This window comes from Musa acuminata, chromosome BXJ2-4 (genome assembly GCF_036884655.1).
Source record: "Musa acuminata AAA Group cultivar baxijiao chromosome BXJ2-4, Cavendish_Baxijiao_AAA, whole genome shotgun sequence".
NCBI lineage: Eukaryota > Viridiplantae > Streptophyta > Magnoliopsida > Zingiberales > Musaceae > Musa > Musa acuminata.
In genome coordinates this window covers 46,563,950-46,579,955 of record NC_088341.1, presented here as the reverse complement: position 1 = coordinate 46,579,955, position 16,006 = coordinate 46,563,950, and the positions used below count along the sequence as shown (strand labels likewise).

At 43.4% G+C, this 16,006-nt stretch overlaps 2 protein-coding genes and 1 long non-coding RNA gene across 3 annotated transcripts; all 3 read right to left on the bottom strand.

Annotated features, from left to right (window-relative positions):
* Positions 1 to 231: 231 nt before the first annotated feature.
* On the bottom strand, positions 232 to 1,646 carry LOC135609276 (uncharacterized). Its single transcript, XR_010485724.1, has 2 exons — positions 1,163 to 1,646; positions 232 to 533 (listed from the first exon to the last, which is right to left on the bottom strand). It is a non-coding gene; the product is annotated as an uncharacterized LOC135609276 (long non-coding RNA).
* An 874-nt stretch (positions 1,647 to 2,520) lies between these two features.
* LOC103982235 (vacuolar protein sorting-associated protein 2 homolog 2) lies at positions 2,521 to 6,083 on the bottom strand. The gene is made up of 11 exons (XM_009399099.3): positions 5,853 to 6,083; positions 5,507 to 5,551; positions 5,297 to 5,331; positions 5,160 to 5,210; positions 4,880 to 4,984; positions 4,711 to 4,782; positions 4,524 to 4,595; positions 3,423 to 3,503; positions 3,243 to 3,278; positions 3,051 to 3,112; positions 2,521 to 2,877 (listed from the first exon to the last, which is right to left on the bottom strand). Exons 1-11 carry the CDS (start codon positions 5,884 to 5,886, stop codon positions 2,808 to 2,810), a joined length of 663 nt encoding a protein of 220 aa, XP_009397374.1. The 5' UTR covers positions 5,887 to 6,083; the 3' UTR covers positions 2,521 to 2,807.
* Positions 6,084 to 10,662: 4,579 nt separating this feature from the next.
* LOC103982236 (patatin-like protein 3) lies at positions 10,663 to 12,715 on the bottom strand. The gene is made up of 3 exons (XM_009399100.3): positions 11,659 to 12,715; positions 11,337 to 11,399; positions 10,663 to 11,252 (listed from the first exon to the last, which is right to left on the bottom strand). Exons 1-3 carry the CDS (start codon positions 12,625 to 12,627, stop codon positions 10,935 to 10,937), a joined length of 1,350 nt encoding a protein of 449 aa, XP_009397375.2. The 5' UTR covers positions 12,628 to 12,715; the 3' UTR covers positions 10,663 to 10,934.
* Between the last annotated feature and the right edge of the window lie 3,291 nt (positions 12,716 to 16,006).

The window sequence follows — 16,006 nt, the reverse complement described above, 5'->3', positions numbered from 1 at the left end:
GGATTATGAAGGAACTCAATTGGGATTACGGTCGGTTTCGGTCAACATCCCTGAAGATTGGAATTGAATCCAATCCTGCGACATTTGCAGGAGTTGGATGACGACGATCTCCTCAGTGCGTTCATCTTTATTCCCTTGTGTGCCGACATCAAGGGACCACGCAGGGATTGCAGCATTATCTTGTCTTGGGTGATTAGCCATAATCACAGTGATAACTTGATGACATGATCATGACAGGAAACAAAACCGTGTAATGTGATGTGATCCACGCTAAAATTAATTGTTCTCTCAAGACATGCGCTGCATGGCAGCAGGCTGTTTGGTAGGTACTTGGAAGCCAGCTACAAAATCCTGGGTTCATCATCTGCAACGGGAACTCAGACTCTGGCAGAGCTTGAGGTGCCTTGGGACCTTCCTTTCTCTTGCAGGGACAAGGTGGAGATCTGCCCCACTGTGTTGAACTCGGGATCTGAGTTCAACAGGTTCTCATGCACGGCATCACAGAGCTGATCGTGTGTTCCATGACCAAGTAGCTGCAACAATCAATGCATCTGTTAACACTCGTTAGTACAACTGATGAGTAGTCATTTTCTTGGATTGGTCTTGGGGGATCGTAATAAAGCTTGGCGATACAGAAACACATTCGTTACATTCCACCACCAAATTGTGTCCATGCAAAAGAGCACAGATTGTTCTTCTTGTTGTGAGAGAGGATGACCATAGAAAAGATGAATGCACGCATGTAAACTCATGTTCATCTAATATCAGCATGAGCATGTTGCTCGTGAGTCATGTCGACGTCGAGTTGCACCACAACAGCACCAAAGTCAGGCAGACATCGCATCCAATTGCAGAGATAGATGCTTAGCATGGCAGATAGCGAAGCCGACATCCAATTCAAGCAAATTGCTCTCACACCCCCTTCCCTCTTTTAAGTGCAGCAAATGATATAAACACATCTAAACATCAAATGATATAAACACTCTAAGCCAAGAAGGTTCCATGAAATGCTTCAGCAGCATTAATCTATAATCTTGAGAAGCAACAGCAAAAATAATAGGATAAAATGAAAGAGAAGGTAAAGTGTAGAGATCATCAATCACTCAAGTCTAGACAAGAACGTCCCTAAGAGAAGTGCAGCAGAAGGAAGGCCGAGTTAAACCTGTGAGGAGCTGCTTTCTCTAGAGCGGCTTTCGACGGCAGCATCTCTGATGAGCTGTGCTTGTCCAAATGCATCTTCTTGACCTCTAATAGCTTGGGCCATAGCCTCGGCGGTATCCCCACTTGGAAAAGGAAAAGGAGATGGGGACGCTGTGACGGGGGGAACTTCGAGGAAGAGGACGAGAAAGGAGAAGGTGAGAGGAGGGACGAACAGTGGAGAATGATACACACGATATATGGAGGAAGGTGAGGCGAAGCGCACATCCAGGGACGCAGGTGGTCCTAACCAGTGCACGCCCATGCAGGAAGAACGCTGAGAGATTTGACCGAGAAGATTGGAAGATTTGGGAACCTTCAGAGAAGACAGGTTGGCGGAGAGAGAGAGAGATGATGTATAGTGAACCTGTTTAGGGTTAGCCGGGGGAGGTGGAAATGATCGGAGCAAAAAGATAATATATAGTGAACCTGTTCATGTAGATGATGTGGAAGACAGCAGCTGTTTGCAAGTATACTAATCTTGTATCGAATAACCCCAATAAAAATCCATTGTAACATATTGTTTTGTGTACTTTTCCACTTCATATTTTTCGACAACCTAACTTCCTGACGTCATGAGATTCATATAGAGGTATAATATTATGATGATCACTTAAATTTTTGGAGATATATATATATATATATATATAACACAGCTCATAAATAATTAATTTTCTTCAAAAACTAAATATTCATACATTCATTCACCACAGAAAGAAGAATTCAATAGAAAAAATAAGATGGAGACAGACTGCAACGGGTGAAGTTGTGTGGCATGCAACAGTTTTCTTTATTATTTCTAGAGAAGAACACTCGATTCATTTATTAAGCAGAAATTACATCATACGATTGGACAAAGTCTAGAGAAAAAACTTCACCCGATTGGTGTGAGATCTCATGAGATCTATCAAAATTGGCAAGCTTGTCAAGCCTCTATCATCACTTGTGGGACTGTAACCTCGGTGACTTGTACAGCTTCAGCACAGAAGAAACAATCTTTATAAAAGTAAATAAACAAAGGAGTCAAATTGCCTCAGAAATCAACATAATGGATAAGGAAATATGTAAGTACCACCACCATGATGTACATGCTCAATATCTGGTTTCTCCGAGGTTGTAAGCAAAGCATAAAGCATTGATACATCATGAGCTTTAGTCAAGAGTCTGTTCTGATATCAGGAATTACAACTCAAAGCTCTTTATGTTGCAACTCAAGCAGGTCTACAAGCATTGCCTTTTAGCAGGAAAGCAATAGGTATTAGGTCATCTCCATAAGCTCTTTTGGTATAAACCGATCCCATTCAGAGAAATGCAACATGAATATCCAGCCATCGGACTCGTATAATCCTCATAGCCCTATTTCCTTATTCATCAATATACAAAAACTGAGAAATAGTCCAGTTGTCCAGAGTTTTTCAACAGTGTCTTATATGATAATATGCATTTTATTACATCTCTTTAGGTTCAAAAGTAAAGGTAACTAAATCACTATCAGCTGGCACCAATACTGCAACATCTACTGTAACAGATAGATACCTCAATTCCATCAACAACATCGGACAGCCCTTTTTCAAGCAAGCTTTACATTTGAATGATTTTTAGTAGCCATGTCAAATGCGACGCAGAGATGCCAACCTCTTCTCTAGGTCATCAACTTCAGGATTCTTTGGAGCTACAGTCCTGCAACACTAAAAACAATTAATGCGAGACCATCGTAGTACATGGAATCAGAATTTTATCTCTAAGCATCAACCAAAAAGCAAGAAGATAACTAGTGGAGGTACTCATGGCTTGACCAGTGCATAACCTGAATTGTGCATGTAACTGAGTGTCTGTTAGCAAACATTTCATACCTAGAGGCAGTATCAACTTTCTTACTGCTGACTGCAATCCGGCCTTTGGGAGCTGAAGATAGCTGCAAAAGAAAATGATCAAAAACAAAAAAAGATGTTTAATTGTCATTAAGATTTTAAATTACAATGAGGGAAGAAAACATAGTTTGAATATCTAATATTGCACACCAAATAGATATGCAAAAGGAATACCTGTGAGGCAACATCGACACCAATTTCATCAAGCACCTAAAACAAATAAGACAAAAACCAACTTACAGTATGAATCACATTAAGGGAATTCTGTAGCCAAGATGTACTTTTGCTTGCTTCAAGAAAGGTTTATATAAAAGTATAATTGAGATGTTAAAACGACACAAAAGTTCATCTTACCTGGTTTGTGAGCTCTTCTGTTTCCTCTTCTGCCTCATCTTTATCCAATGTTTCATCAATGGCCTCCGACATCATCTCAAGCTGCATATATAGAAGTACAAATATAGATTGTTCACAAAATTAAACACACACGAGATGGGGGCTGAGAGAGAGATTTCTAAAGATATCTAGGCTAAAAATGCATTAAAGCAAGAAGTTTGCAAACAATTGGTTTCCATTTAATAGCATAGATTAATGCATTTCAATTTATTAATTCTACAAAGTGGAAATCATCAACATCAATCAATCTTTAATTGCACCATATCCTGAAGAAAGAGGTCTGTTACATAAGCAACTCTGAGTGTGCTAAAATCCTTGTAAGAAAAATCCAAGCTTGTTCATTTGACAAATATGCTGTGGTAGCAGCTATTAGCCATTGTTCGTCAATCATAATTACGGTATAAGTTTGAGCAGATACACCATTTCCAACAGTTTAATGTGCTGAAAATTTTTCATCTAGTATTACATAGGACAAAAAAGACAGGAAATATAACTACCAAATTTTTGCCAAGAGCAAATCATGAAAGTGAGGGTGAGCCTTAGCACCATATTAAGCTTGTGCCTCTATGACTTACACGTGTATACAAACATATATATATACATATATATATATACATATATATATACATATATATATACATATACATATACATATATATATATACATATACATATACATATATATATATATATATATATATATACATATATATGTGTGTGTGTGTGTGTATAAGTATATACACATACACATACATATATACATATATACATATATATACATATGTATATATATGTATACATATATATATGTATACATATATATATTTATACATATATATATATATATACACAAATATACATTTATACATATTGAGAGAGAGAGAGAGAGAGTGAGAGAGAGAGAAAGTGACAAGTTGGACCCAAATGCTTAATTTTAAAAAAGTTACTCTTACAAAAATGATTTGTTCAAAAGTGTTAAGCAATTTCACATAAACACCAAAGTTTGTTTTTGAATGTAACAATTAAAATTTTGTAGAAGTTAAAGTTTTGCATCAGTCTTACCGTCATGTCCATTTGTGATGATTGCTTCTGGAATTCTTTCATCACTTTTGCCTGCTTTGCTGGTTCCATTTGCTGAAACATGTAATTACATATCAACATGCAAGCATGCTAATGATTGAACATCTAGCTAGATTATCCATTACTGAAACAAGCTGTCACCACATAATACAAAATTAAACTTCCAAACCTTGTTCATAGCAGCCATCGCTTTGCTTGCACCTTTCATTCCTGTGGATAATGACGTATTTGCATACATAGCCTGAAAGAAAGCCAAATATCAGTTTCTTCACAAGTTGAGGTATGATTTGAAGACAATGGTATTCCATAACTACATCTACTAACTCAGAATGCCTGACCTGAGTATGGGTTGCTATGCCTCTTATTTGTGCACGAGTTCCCTGCAAGTTTGTAATTTGCTGCCTTAGACGAACGAGTTGGCGAGCTAAGATCCGGGTGGCAGCCTGCAAGAGTAAATGTACCAAATAACAATGTGCTATACCCCTCCTGTCCAGAATGGTATATGTTTGCGATGAACATTCCAATAAAATACAGATATACTTCTTGAAAAAATAAAGCGGCCATAAGAACACAATGAGGAAATCATGACATGAAAAATAAATACAGAGAAAAGCTTGCCTCGTTCCCAGTTTGTGCAGTCTTCTTGATCTCTGCAACCAGTTTTTTCTCCTGATGACTGGCTTGTAAGTAACAGTAGACAGACAAAATGATGCACAAAAGATTATTTAAATGCAGTGCATAGAGGAACAACAAACCTCTAACTGCAGCGAAGCGATCTCGCGTTCCACACCTGAAGCCAAGATGGTAGGATCATAAGCACTCAAATCATGACATAATTTATTCTTCCCAAACCAAGACGAGGAGAAAGAAACAGATCAAATTGCAACTTGACATTTTGCAGATAGACAAAGGAAAGCACCTCTGTCCGGAATAAAACCCTAAAGATCTGAAGACGAGAGACTTACCCCTTGTGGCGACTGCCATTTCCCTTTTGCTCGTCCTGAGAGCATCTGCGAGGTAAAAGAACAGCCATAAGATTCGGAGAGGAGCTCTCAAAGTATCCTATTAATGGAATCAATAAAGGGAAAGAAAGAAAGAGACAAAACCCTAACTGGTAAAGCAACAATTTCGACGGAAAAATTCGCCACAAAATAAGCACCATATCAAGAGAAACAAATTCCTTCCTTTCTTGAAGGCAAAGGAAAGATTCGTATACATCAAACCCACCATCCAACGAAAAATCAAGGTGAGCAGACCGAATCCATCGAGTCGAGGCAAAATGCAGATCAAGAAATAATCTTTTTGTCTCACCCTTGGGAGAGGTCTTCTTCTTGAAGATGTTCATGGAGCGCTTCTCTACGCCCGAGCAACGAGATCGTGGGAAAGGAGAAGAGAAATCCGCGGACGAGAGAGGCGAGAACCCCTAGATCAGGATGTGTGGAGGCGGCTAGGGCTCAAGCAGTCCGGCGATGTAGCGGCTTCACTCTCCCTCTCGCTGCGCTCCCACTCGGACACCGCGGCCGAGTACGATTATGTTCGTGCCTTCCTTTACCCACATCCTTCTCGCGACCTGAGCAATCTTTGTTGATCCACCAATGTCATCGTGAACCGTTTCTCCCATAGGAGACTCGAATCTGGTCCCACTAGAATGGGCAGTAACATTACGGGTATTTCGTATTCTGGGGGATAAACTTACTATTCCTTTTTTGTGGAGCCCATCCAACGGTCAGTAACTTTGAAACTGATAGGCTCTTAATCGACCGATGCGGCGCGCCTCCTCGCACGTGTTGGGTCCGCGTGCGGGGGCATCAAGCCCAAGCGTCGGGGATCGAACGGCCGTGATGCAACGGTACATCCAAGCGGATCGGCTCGAGCTGGAAAAATTGGATCTGACTCCGAAAAGATCCGATCCGATAAATCTGGATCCGGCTTCCTTAAGCGGGCCGGACTTATCCATGGGCCCCCGAGAAAGTATTCCAATCGTCGACCGTAGAGCACGTCCCTGCCACCATGTCGTATCACGCTTTGAGCTGCGTGGGCAGACTCGATTGCCATCTTTAAGAATCGTGCCTGCCGTGTCAAGTTCTTGATCACCAGTAGGAATCTAAAGACAATAAATACAATGGGTATTTTTAATTATGATATCGTAATTATAAGCATGAATGAAAATTTCATCTTCTGAAGATGAACTGATAGATGAGTGTAATTGATCCAAACTTCTCTCTGTGTATTGTGAGAGAGAGAGAGAGAGAGAGAGAGAGAGAGAGAGAGAGAGAGAGAGAGGTGCTGAAAAGGAAGTTTAGCATCCGAAGCATTCATTCCCTCATTGATGAATCCTATGCTTTAATTCAAACAATAAAGGAGGAGAGCACTGTGCACAACCTTTATTTTAAATGAACTGAGCTCAGCTTTGTACACAGCTTGAGGAAACTTAAACATCAGGCCGCCTTCTCTCTCTCTCTCTCTCTCTCTCTCTCTCTCTCTCTCTAATCCATGCTATCTATCATCTGCCCACCACCATCATTCACTCACAGGACATGGCCTCCGAGAACGTTGGCCCACTGCCATGAACAAAAGGTGAAGATCTCATTGCAGACACACCTCCTTTGTCCTGTTCTGCACTCGCTTGGTCCCCTACCTGCACACCATCCTCCATCATTGCCCATGCTTGTTCTCCACCATTACAAGCAAGGAACGGAGAGGAGCACACGACATGCTCAAAGGTTCAGCTCATGCAGGGAAGATCCGCCAGCTTTGGGGGCTACAGTTGCACGAACAGTGACAACCCAAGAACAAGGACCACAGTCTTTGTGGTCTTTGAAATGCGTTGCTATCTTCCTTCAAATCTTGCTGTCTGCTTTCTTCACTCTCATAAAGCGGTCAAGGTTGAAAGTAAATCCTTGTTTCTGCTGCTGCTTTGGCCTGCAGCAAGCAAGCAAGGTTTTTAGTCCAAGGAAGAATTCTACAGTGCATGTGGATCATCAAGAGAAGCAAGCTTTTCAGGCGATGGCTGACAATTCCAAGACAAGTTAAAATGCCATGAAGAACAGACACCATCAGCCTAATCACACTCGGTCGGGACCATTCGAGTGAAGCATTTGATGCTCTGGTCCCTGATCTCTAACTTAAATCCAATCAAAACAGGTTGCTTCTTAACTTTCGATATGCGCCTTTCTAATCTTTTGGAATGTTTCGCTTCTTTTGCTTCGCATTGAAGTAGGAAGGAACGCATGCGAGGAGAACTTCTCTCATTGCTACTCTCAATTGCACAGCAAGTTTATGATGGTATTTTGGAATTCTAGATCACAAAGAACATAGTCAAGATAGTCCGATCTTAACCTCCTAATCACCTATTAATGGTCATGGATTGCTCTGTTAATCACACATCATGGTGCCATGGAAAAGGCTGATTCCTGGGCTCATGAGATATCCAAGAGTGATCAGTCTTCAACTATGATCCACAACTTGTTTCGCCTGCAGAATGACGACTGTTCCAACACTGCAAGCCTTCCACCTACAGTTCCATATCACTGTCAAGTAGAAAGATCAAATCAGTTCAAAGGATACAAAGATGTTGATTCCTTTTTCATCCTCACATATGATACAAATCAGAACACATGCAGGGGTTCCTTAAAAGCCTCAGATCCAATGCAGCCATAGTCTGGCTTAAACTAAAAACTTCTACTGACCTGCCACGAACAAACCTTAATATTGATCCAGTCTTTTTCTATTTGAGTTTGACTTCACTTGATTTTTAGGAGTATTCAGACAAATTCTGAACAGAGAACAAAGCAGTATCAAACGCACTGTAATTTACAAAGAAAACTCTCAGATGTCCAATGCGTCCAACATGTGACCTGCACATCGAAATATACCGATTCCTATTCACTGGATGAGTACTTCGATTACAGAGACATCGATGACTGTTACTGTTTGGATTCAGATCTCTCTGCTACACCAAAGCATCCGAAGCAGCTCATCTTGACGGCACCCTAACAGAGTCGAGAAAGGAACCCCTCATTGCTACATGCTTCCAACTAATAATTGCTGAGTTGTGACACAGTACATTCAAGGTCGAACGGTGCTATCTATCTTCCTTCCAGAGTGCCACCCCAGATGGTAGATCATACACATCTCGATGCTTTGTGTTGGATCATACACATGTATATTAGCTGTGATTCATTTCTTGTCTATGTTCAACAATTGGATAACCTAATCATGCTCAGATCAGTGATCAACAGCTGCAGCCAAGTGTGGCTTGTATTTTTTGTTTAGCTGGTTTTCACTGGTAGAATGCTTCACCAAATAGGAGAAAGCTCCATCAGTTAGCTGATCCACCATTACCGGGAACGAAAGTAGACATATCTGCTGCAAACAAGAACCACATATCTCACTCCATTTGGCATAAGGTGGGGGGAGCTCTATTTTCATGAGAAGGTCGACCAACTTTTCACCACACTGTTCTCGGAAGGCATTCCTTTTACACTCTTAGTTTTCTGCAATGGTGACAGTCACCAGAAGCACTGCAACATAAGAAGAAAGTGGGGCAACCTTACACACCACCACCACCACCACCACCCCATGGCTCAAAGTCTACATGTTCCTAATTGCCAGCCACAAAACTTCAAACAAGATAGCAGTACCATTTCCCCCCTTACTACTCGCTAGGTGGAGACTGACTCCATCCATCCATGTGAAATCTACCACAGTGCTCTGTCTCTTTCGCTAACCTTTAGCGCACTGTCCTTCTCTCCACACATAAATTACTCTCAGCATTGCAGATCATGACATTACACTGTGCTACTACTTACTACTATTTCTGTTTGTATCCGATGCATGCGTCAGTGATTTAGTTGGCTTTGGTACCGAGAGAATGCCATGTTGTGCCCATGCATGTAGGAGTAGGATCAAGTAGACGGCTATCCCATTCTCAGCATCCACTGCTGCATATGCATCGAATCAAAGGTCAAAGAAACTTCACAGAGTATTATCGACGATAGTTGATGCACTGACTGTTTCATTGAGGATCCAAAGATACAATTAATGATGGAAGAAGCTACGTTGGCATAATGTAATGCCATTGGAAGAATAATAACAACAAGCTTCGAGGTTAATTGGTTTCGAGAATGATCAGAGCTTTATGGTCTCCTTACATGAATCACAGGCTCGTGGGATCTTTCTCTCGGCATGCAGAGAGGAGAGGGAAGAAGGCAGGCATGCATGCATGAGGGACATGCACGGCTCCCATCGATCTCCACCTTTCCCTGTCATCGGCACGCGGGGCCCGGCGGGCACTCGGGGGAGGACGGCATCCTCGTGCCGCCAATCGCGGAGGCCGGACGGCGGGACCCACCAGGGAGGAGGGAGGGAACCCAAAGCTCTGCTCTGCTTTACGCTTTGTTTCCACAGCACGAACTCCGAGGACTCCTCTGCGACTCCCCGACCCGAATGCAGATGAAAGGAGAGAGAGAGAGAGAGAGAGAGAGAGTTCCATCGATCAGTGTTTCGCTGGGCGCAGCTGCGTGCGAGGGCACGAGGTGGTGGTGGCTTCGGGTCGGGGAAGAGACCCCCGCCCCCTCGTCCATGTGATCACCTTGTAATCTAGTGACTGTCCTCCACCACAACACAACTCCACTGTCGCTTCTTTATCAGCATCCCAATGTCTCAGAAACTGCAGTGTAGCTCTTTTCTAGTACTTACGGTGGAGCCTTTCATGGCATGGATCTCCTAGTCTTTAATTCGCAGCTCCTTTGTCTGCAGCAGTCGATGAAGCTCGAGAAGATCTGTTGCTTGAATTTACTGTACCACATTCTCCTTGGGAAGGCTAAAGAAAAACTCGATGTATTTGCAGCTACGTTCAATAAAACATGTCGATGAAGATTAACATAGAAAATTGGGAAGAGGTAGTTAAACAACAAAAGCATCTTGTCAATTCATCGTAGGATGGAAGGTGATGGAGACAACCATGGCTTTTGCCTTCCACCTGGTGCAGCCAGCAGAGGCAGGACTGTCAGGCACTGCCTCGAGTGGAAGATGAACAGCTCAGTTGGTGCCTCCTCCACAGTGGACAAAGATGAGTAGTCCAGCAGACAAGCAGAGGAAACTGCAATCATTCGACTGGTCAAAATTCAATCACATCAAATCTGTCATTGGGTGTTGCAGATAACTTCTAGGGTTAGAATGTTTAGCCCAGATGAGAGATTCTTTGAAGTTTCACTTAACCAAAGCTCGAACTCACTTCCCATACAATCCCTCCACATTTGGAAGCCAGAAAAAAAAAAAAAAGGAAAAGAAAAGAAAATAAAGAAGAAATTATAAAACATTCCTGATCAGCACATATGCACAAACAACATGAACTCCTATACTTTCTCCTTTGAAGTCGCTAACATCAAATTAACGCGACGGCGAGGTCGTAATCGTGGTGGTGGTGGTGGTAATAATAGTGGAGGCTGTCGTGGAGGAAGTTCTCGGAGTCATGACTTGTTTTAGTACTACGATGGGGATCTGACTCTTCTTTCTCTTCTCCTCCTCTTTGATGAGCTCACCTGCGAACCACTCGAGCTTTTCGACATTGGTTTGCTCCGAGAAATTTTTCCCTCTAAACAACATCGATTCGATGTTCCTCTCCGATAATTTCTCCTCTAATGAACTAAGCGATTTGATGACATTATTTATTTTTGAAGTGTAATTGCTCGATTCGTATCCAGTAACCTGAGATCATTATTCAAAAAATAACATAATCATTCATGAGACATATTATATATAAGTATATAATTGCTTTTAGAGAATTATTACCTGAATTCGCACATAATTATTAGTCCTGTGATGCCCAAATGCCATAGCAATCGCCTGATCCACCTGAGGGAAAAAAAACAAAAAAAAATCAATAATTATCACATGATTTTACTTGTAATTTTTATTGATCGAATTATGATGTTTTGGTCGTCCAACAAATGGAAGAATTTGATTTGTTGAAGGAATATTGGGAAGTCGACATTTTCCTCAGATTTGCCGACAGAACAGCAAAAAGTAATTATCCATATAAAAAAATTAAATGAGGGAAAAAGAGCTAAAAGACGAAATTAGGTAGCGGGAGAGAGAGAGAGGGGGCCCGCACCATGTCCGCGACGCCCTCGCCGGCGATCCTCACGAGCTCCGACGGCGACGGCACCAGCCGCCGCCTTCCGGCTCCGCCCTCTGGCCCTACGCAGCCGACGGTGCTCCCCAGAGAGAGCACCATGAGGTCCTCCACCCCCGCGGCGAAGGGGAACTCCTGCTTGTTGTTGAGCACGTGCGTGATGGCCGCGGCCGCCGGGTTGCCCATCGCAACCCCGCCACCGACGGCGGCGATGCGCGTCCGCCCGTCCGCGGACCTCATCTCCACCGGCGCCGCCCCCGCCGCCGGGTCCGCGCACGTGGCGGCGCACACCTCCCGGATCCGGAAGTCGAAACCGTCCGCCTCCACCGCGTCCGCCCGCGAGAACAGGAACGGCGCCCCCGTCGCCAGGTCGTAACACGGCACCAGCACCGGCTTCACGGTGTCCCGCAAAGTCGCGTCTCCGAACACCCGCCGGAGCGCCGCCCCGGGCCGCCAATGGAGCAGCCACCCGAGCGGGCCTCTCCTGACGGGAACGAACGACCGGCCACTCCGTTCGAGGAGGAACCGCAGCGCCTCATCGGCCGCCAAGAGGGGCCGACCGTCGGGGCCGTGGGTGAAGAGCAAGGCGGCGAGGACGCCCCCGGCCCCGGACCCGGCAGCTACGTCGAAGAAGTCGGCGACGCGAGCGGAGGGGTCGCCCGAGCGGCTGCGGAGGGAGGACTCGAGGCGCGCGAGGGAAGCGGCGGCGAGGAGGGCGTCGGAGGAGCGACCGCCGCCGTCGATGGAAAGAATGCGGACCTTGCCCCCGGGGGCGGCGGGCCGGGGCACGGGGGCATCGGCGGGCGAGGCGGAAGAGGAGGAGGAGGAGAGGAGGAGCTTGGGGTCGTCGATGCCGAAGAGGAACTTGCTCTCGAGGATGGAGAAGATCTCGTAGCTCAGCTTGTCGACGTCCACGCTCGGCTCCACCAGGGCCGGCGCAAACGCCATTGCCGCCAAGCTCGACCGGTCGAATCGAAGCTGAGTCAGGTGAACCGGAACGGACCGGTTTCTCTGCGTTAACGGGGGGAAGACGGCGAAGTCTTCGAGCTTTAAATAGAGGGTGGGGGAGTCCGCGCAGGTTAGGGAGGGGAGGGGGCGGGGAGGTGCGCACGGTAGCCCGTCCCCGTGCCAATTCTGCCAAGTGGGCTTTAGAAGGAAGCAGGAACGCGACGGCTGATGGACGGCTAGGATTCATCGACCTGAGGAGGGCCCCATTTGTCGGCAGGGGAGACACGGACGAGGGAATGGCACGTGCGATCACCGACGCGGCTCCTTTGATCTCTGTCCCTCACGAATTATAATTAATTGTATTTGAATTTAAAAATAAAAAAAATAAATTACTTCTAATATTTTTACTGATAATGGACCCAAAATAAATAATGAATATATTTTAACGAATCAAAAAGTGTGGCTCAAAAAATTGAGATCAGTGCTCTGGCCGACACCAGCAACAAATCTTGATTCCAACTTGTTGCTTTTTCCCATCAATTAATGTTTATTTCCACAATGATGATAGTATATATGTTTATATATATAGCTTATTGTCCTCATTAGATATTGCATGATTGCATCCATATGAACCTTGATCTTCTTCTTCCTCCTCTTTGTAAAGAAAGATATCTATCTTCACCCTTACATCTTCTTGTGGCCCTCTCTCTCTCTCTCTCTCTGTGCGTATCCTCTTCTGCGTCATCATGCTCATATAATATGTTGGCTGTATGTCCATTGATGTTGAGCAGAAGAGAGGACATGCGGTTGATGTGGTGATGCATTCGACCAAAGACAAACAACTCTTTTAATGCATGTCATTCCATGACTGTATCACTCTCTGCACGATGGATGTTACCTTATCACACAGTTCTCTCCCCAGGAAGAGGAAGATCGGAAAGCAATCATGTTTCTGATATCTCGAGTCTTTTCCTGCTGACTCATATGCTTCTTCAGGAGATCAAACTTGTGGTTGATCACCTCGAGATGAATCTGTCCGCAGCAGTACGCATCTCTTCATGCATGCACTGTGTGAAGTGACTGCTGTTTTGTTCTTCAAGCCTTACCGACAGTGCCGGCAAGCAAAGGCTGCTCATCATCTACACTCGAAAGAGGAATCCATGGAGTTACTGCAATAACAGTTACATCCATCCATCTTGTTTGGGTGCAGCACCGAGTACTTTTTCCTTCCCTCCATCTCTCTACTTCACCCATTCGCTGGGGACATGCCATGTCTTGTACTCTCACTCCTCACAGCACCTACTATGTGCACGGTTGACCAAAAGGATCGTTTAAAGCCATCTAAGAATGGCATGAACAGCATCTGTCAACTGTGACATACAACTTTCTTTCTCCTAAGTTCTTCCGATCCTTCAAAGCTTTTCTAGAAATTCTGATCCATGTGGTAAACATGCTGTGGGAAGAAAGACACCAAAGGAATCTAATCTTGCCAAGTAAAATGATCAGCTCTAATCTCTCTCTGCAGATCTGTCTGTGCTAGGGTTTATGAGTTTACAGTGCTATCAAATAATTGCAGGTACTGCATGTCGGAGACCAGAGGGGGAATGAGGGCATCCAAAGAGAAGCAACAGTTGTAGATATGTAGATTACTTCTCTCATGTATCAGTAACTTGTTTCAGTGAACTTTTCACCCACAGATGATAACCATCAAGTAGAACTTTCAAGATTCTTTGGAGACATTTATGGTTTCAGATTCAAGAAATAATCCATAGCAGGTACTGGTCTTTCTATCACTCATGCATGCATTCATTTTTTTGTCTACTTTCACTTCAACTCTCTTATTAAGTCCAACCATTGTTCTGTTCTTGGTCAAATCCTCTCTGATTAGTTGCCTTTCTGTGCCATTCTATCTCATTTCCCATCATACAGAAGAGGCTGTGAAAGCTCCACATCCTCCAAAACTACCCCCAGAAAAGAAAAAAGGAAAAAAAAAATAGAGCTTGAGTTGTATTAAAAAAAACTTGTAAGGCATAATGTCTAACATTTAGAAAATTGTCACATAGTCCTATCAACAGGGTTTAGATTAAGGTTCAAAGAATCTTGAAGTGCCTAATGACCAACCAAATCAAGTGAAGAAACTATTTGTGGTTGACTCTTGCTCATGAGCTATCCTAAGGTCAAAGGATCCAAAACTCCCTACCTCAACTCTTGTGCAACCTCATCTCAGATCTGCCACTTGGTAATTATCCCTTGGCATCTCCCACAGTTGAATGAAACTTTGAGCTTCAATGCAAACCCCATTTCTTGGTCAGAGTTAAGACAGTAAATTCCATATACTCTTGTATATCTTGATTGTTTTGTTGTTTGCATGGATAGAATAACCAGATTCACTACCTGTCCACAAGATATTGTTGTCTTTTCCAAATCTTTCCACAGTTGTCTTCATGTAGTCAGCCATCTGCCCCACTCTCAAATCTGTGCTCCACTCCCTCCCATTGGGACCTCCTCAAAACAAAAGGTTCAGAGAACCATGGCAGGAGTATAGTAACAGTGGACTTCAGTTATCTGGTAGGAGAAACATCTGCATCCACTGATGCTGCAAGTAACCCAACTTAGCTCAAGCAGTAGCAAGGATTTTGGAGACTTCAAAAGAGTCAAGATGACAATTTCTTGTTTTTGGAATCAGAAACATGTTTTTTTTTTCCCTCAAGAGAGAACCAGATTCTTGCTATAAAATGAGATCATCACTTATGAACTGCATTCCAATTCAAAGTAAAAGCTATAGATTACTCACCAACTTCAACTGTAAAAGTTTCAGGAAGCACAGTAGTTAGTTTTGCTTCAATTACCAAGCCTTGCAGCTGCCATTATGAATATGCCAAGATAAAGAGTAATGGTTGAATGTAGAAAATAATGCATGAAATGGTTACTGATCCTCGAGATAACACAGGCTGCTAAATGAATCACCTACTTCTCATAAAAGCTTTCATTTGACCCTAAAAAACAGTGTGGATGAGACAACAGTTACTACACATTAGTGGCTTGTGTTGCCTTGGTTGCATGCTATGCCTTTATGGTTTATAAAGGCAAGACAACAGTTCAGCACATCTGTCAAAACCTGCACTTGAAGAGTCTCTCTCTCTTAAAGAATTGTGCGAGAAATTTTCTGACCATAACATTGTGATCAACTCTCCTCCATCGAAGTTTTCTGATCTATACAATAAAAAGTCCAATAACCTCGAGTTCAGACACTCACCTAATTTTTAGGGCTGTCTGGGAGAGCAAGTAACTGTGTTTCCTCCATTGATTTTGGCACAGGAATTATGATCACAGTCTCATGCAAAATGCATAATCTGATGCTTTGATGAAGTTTTGCATT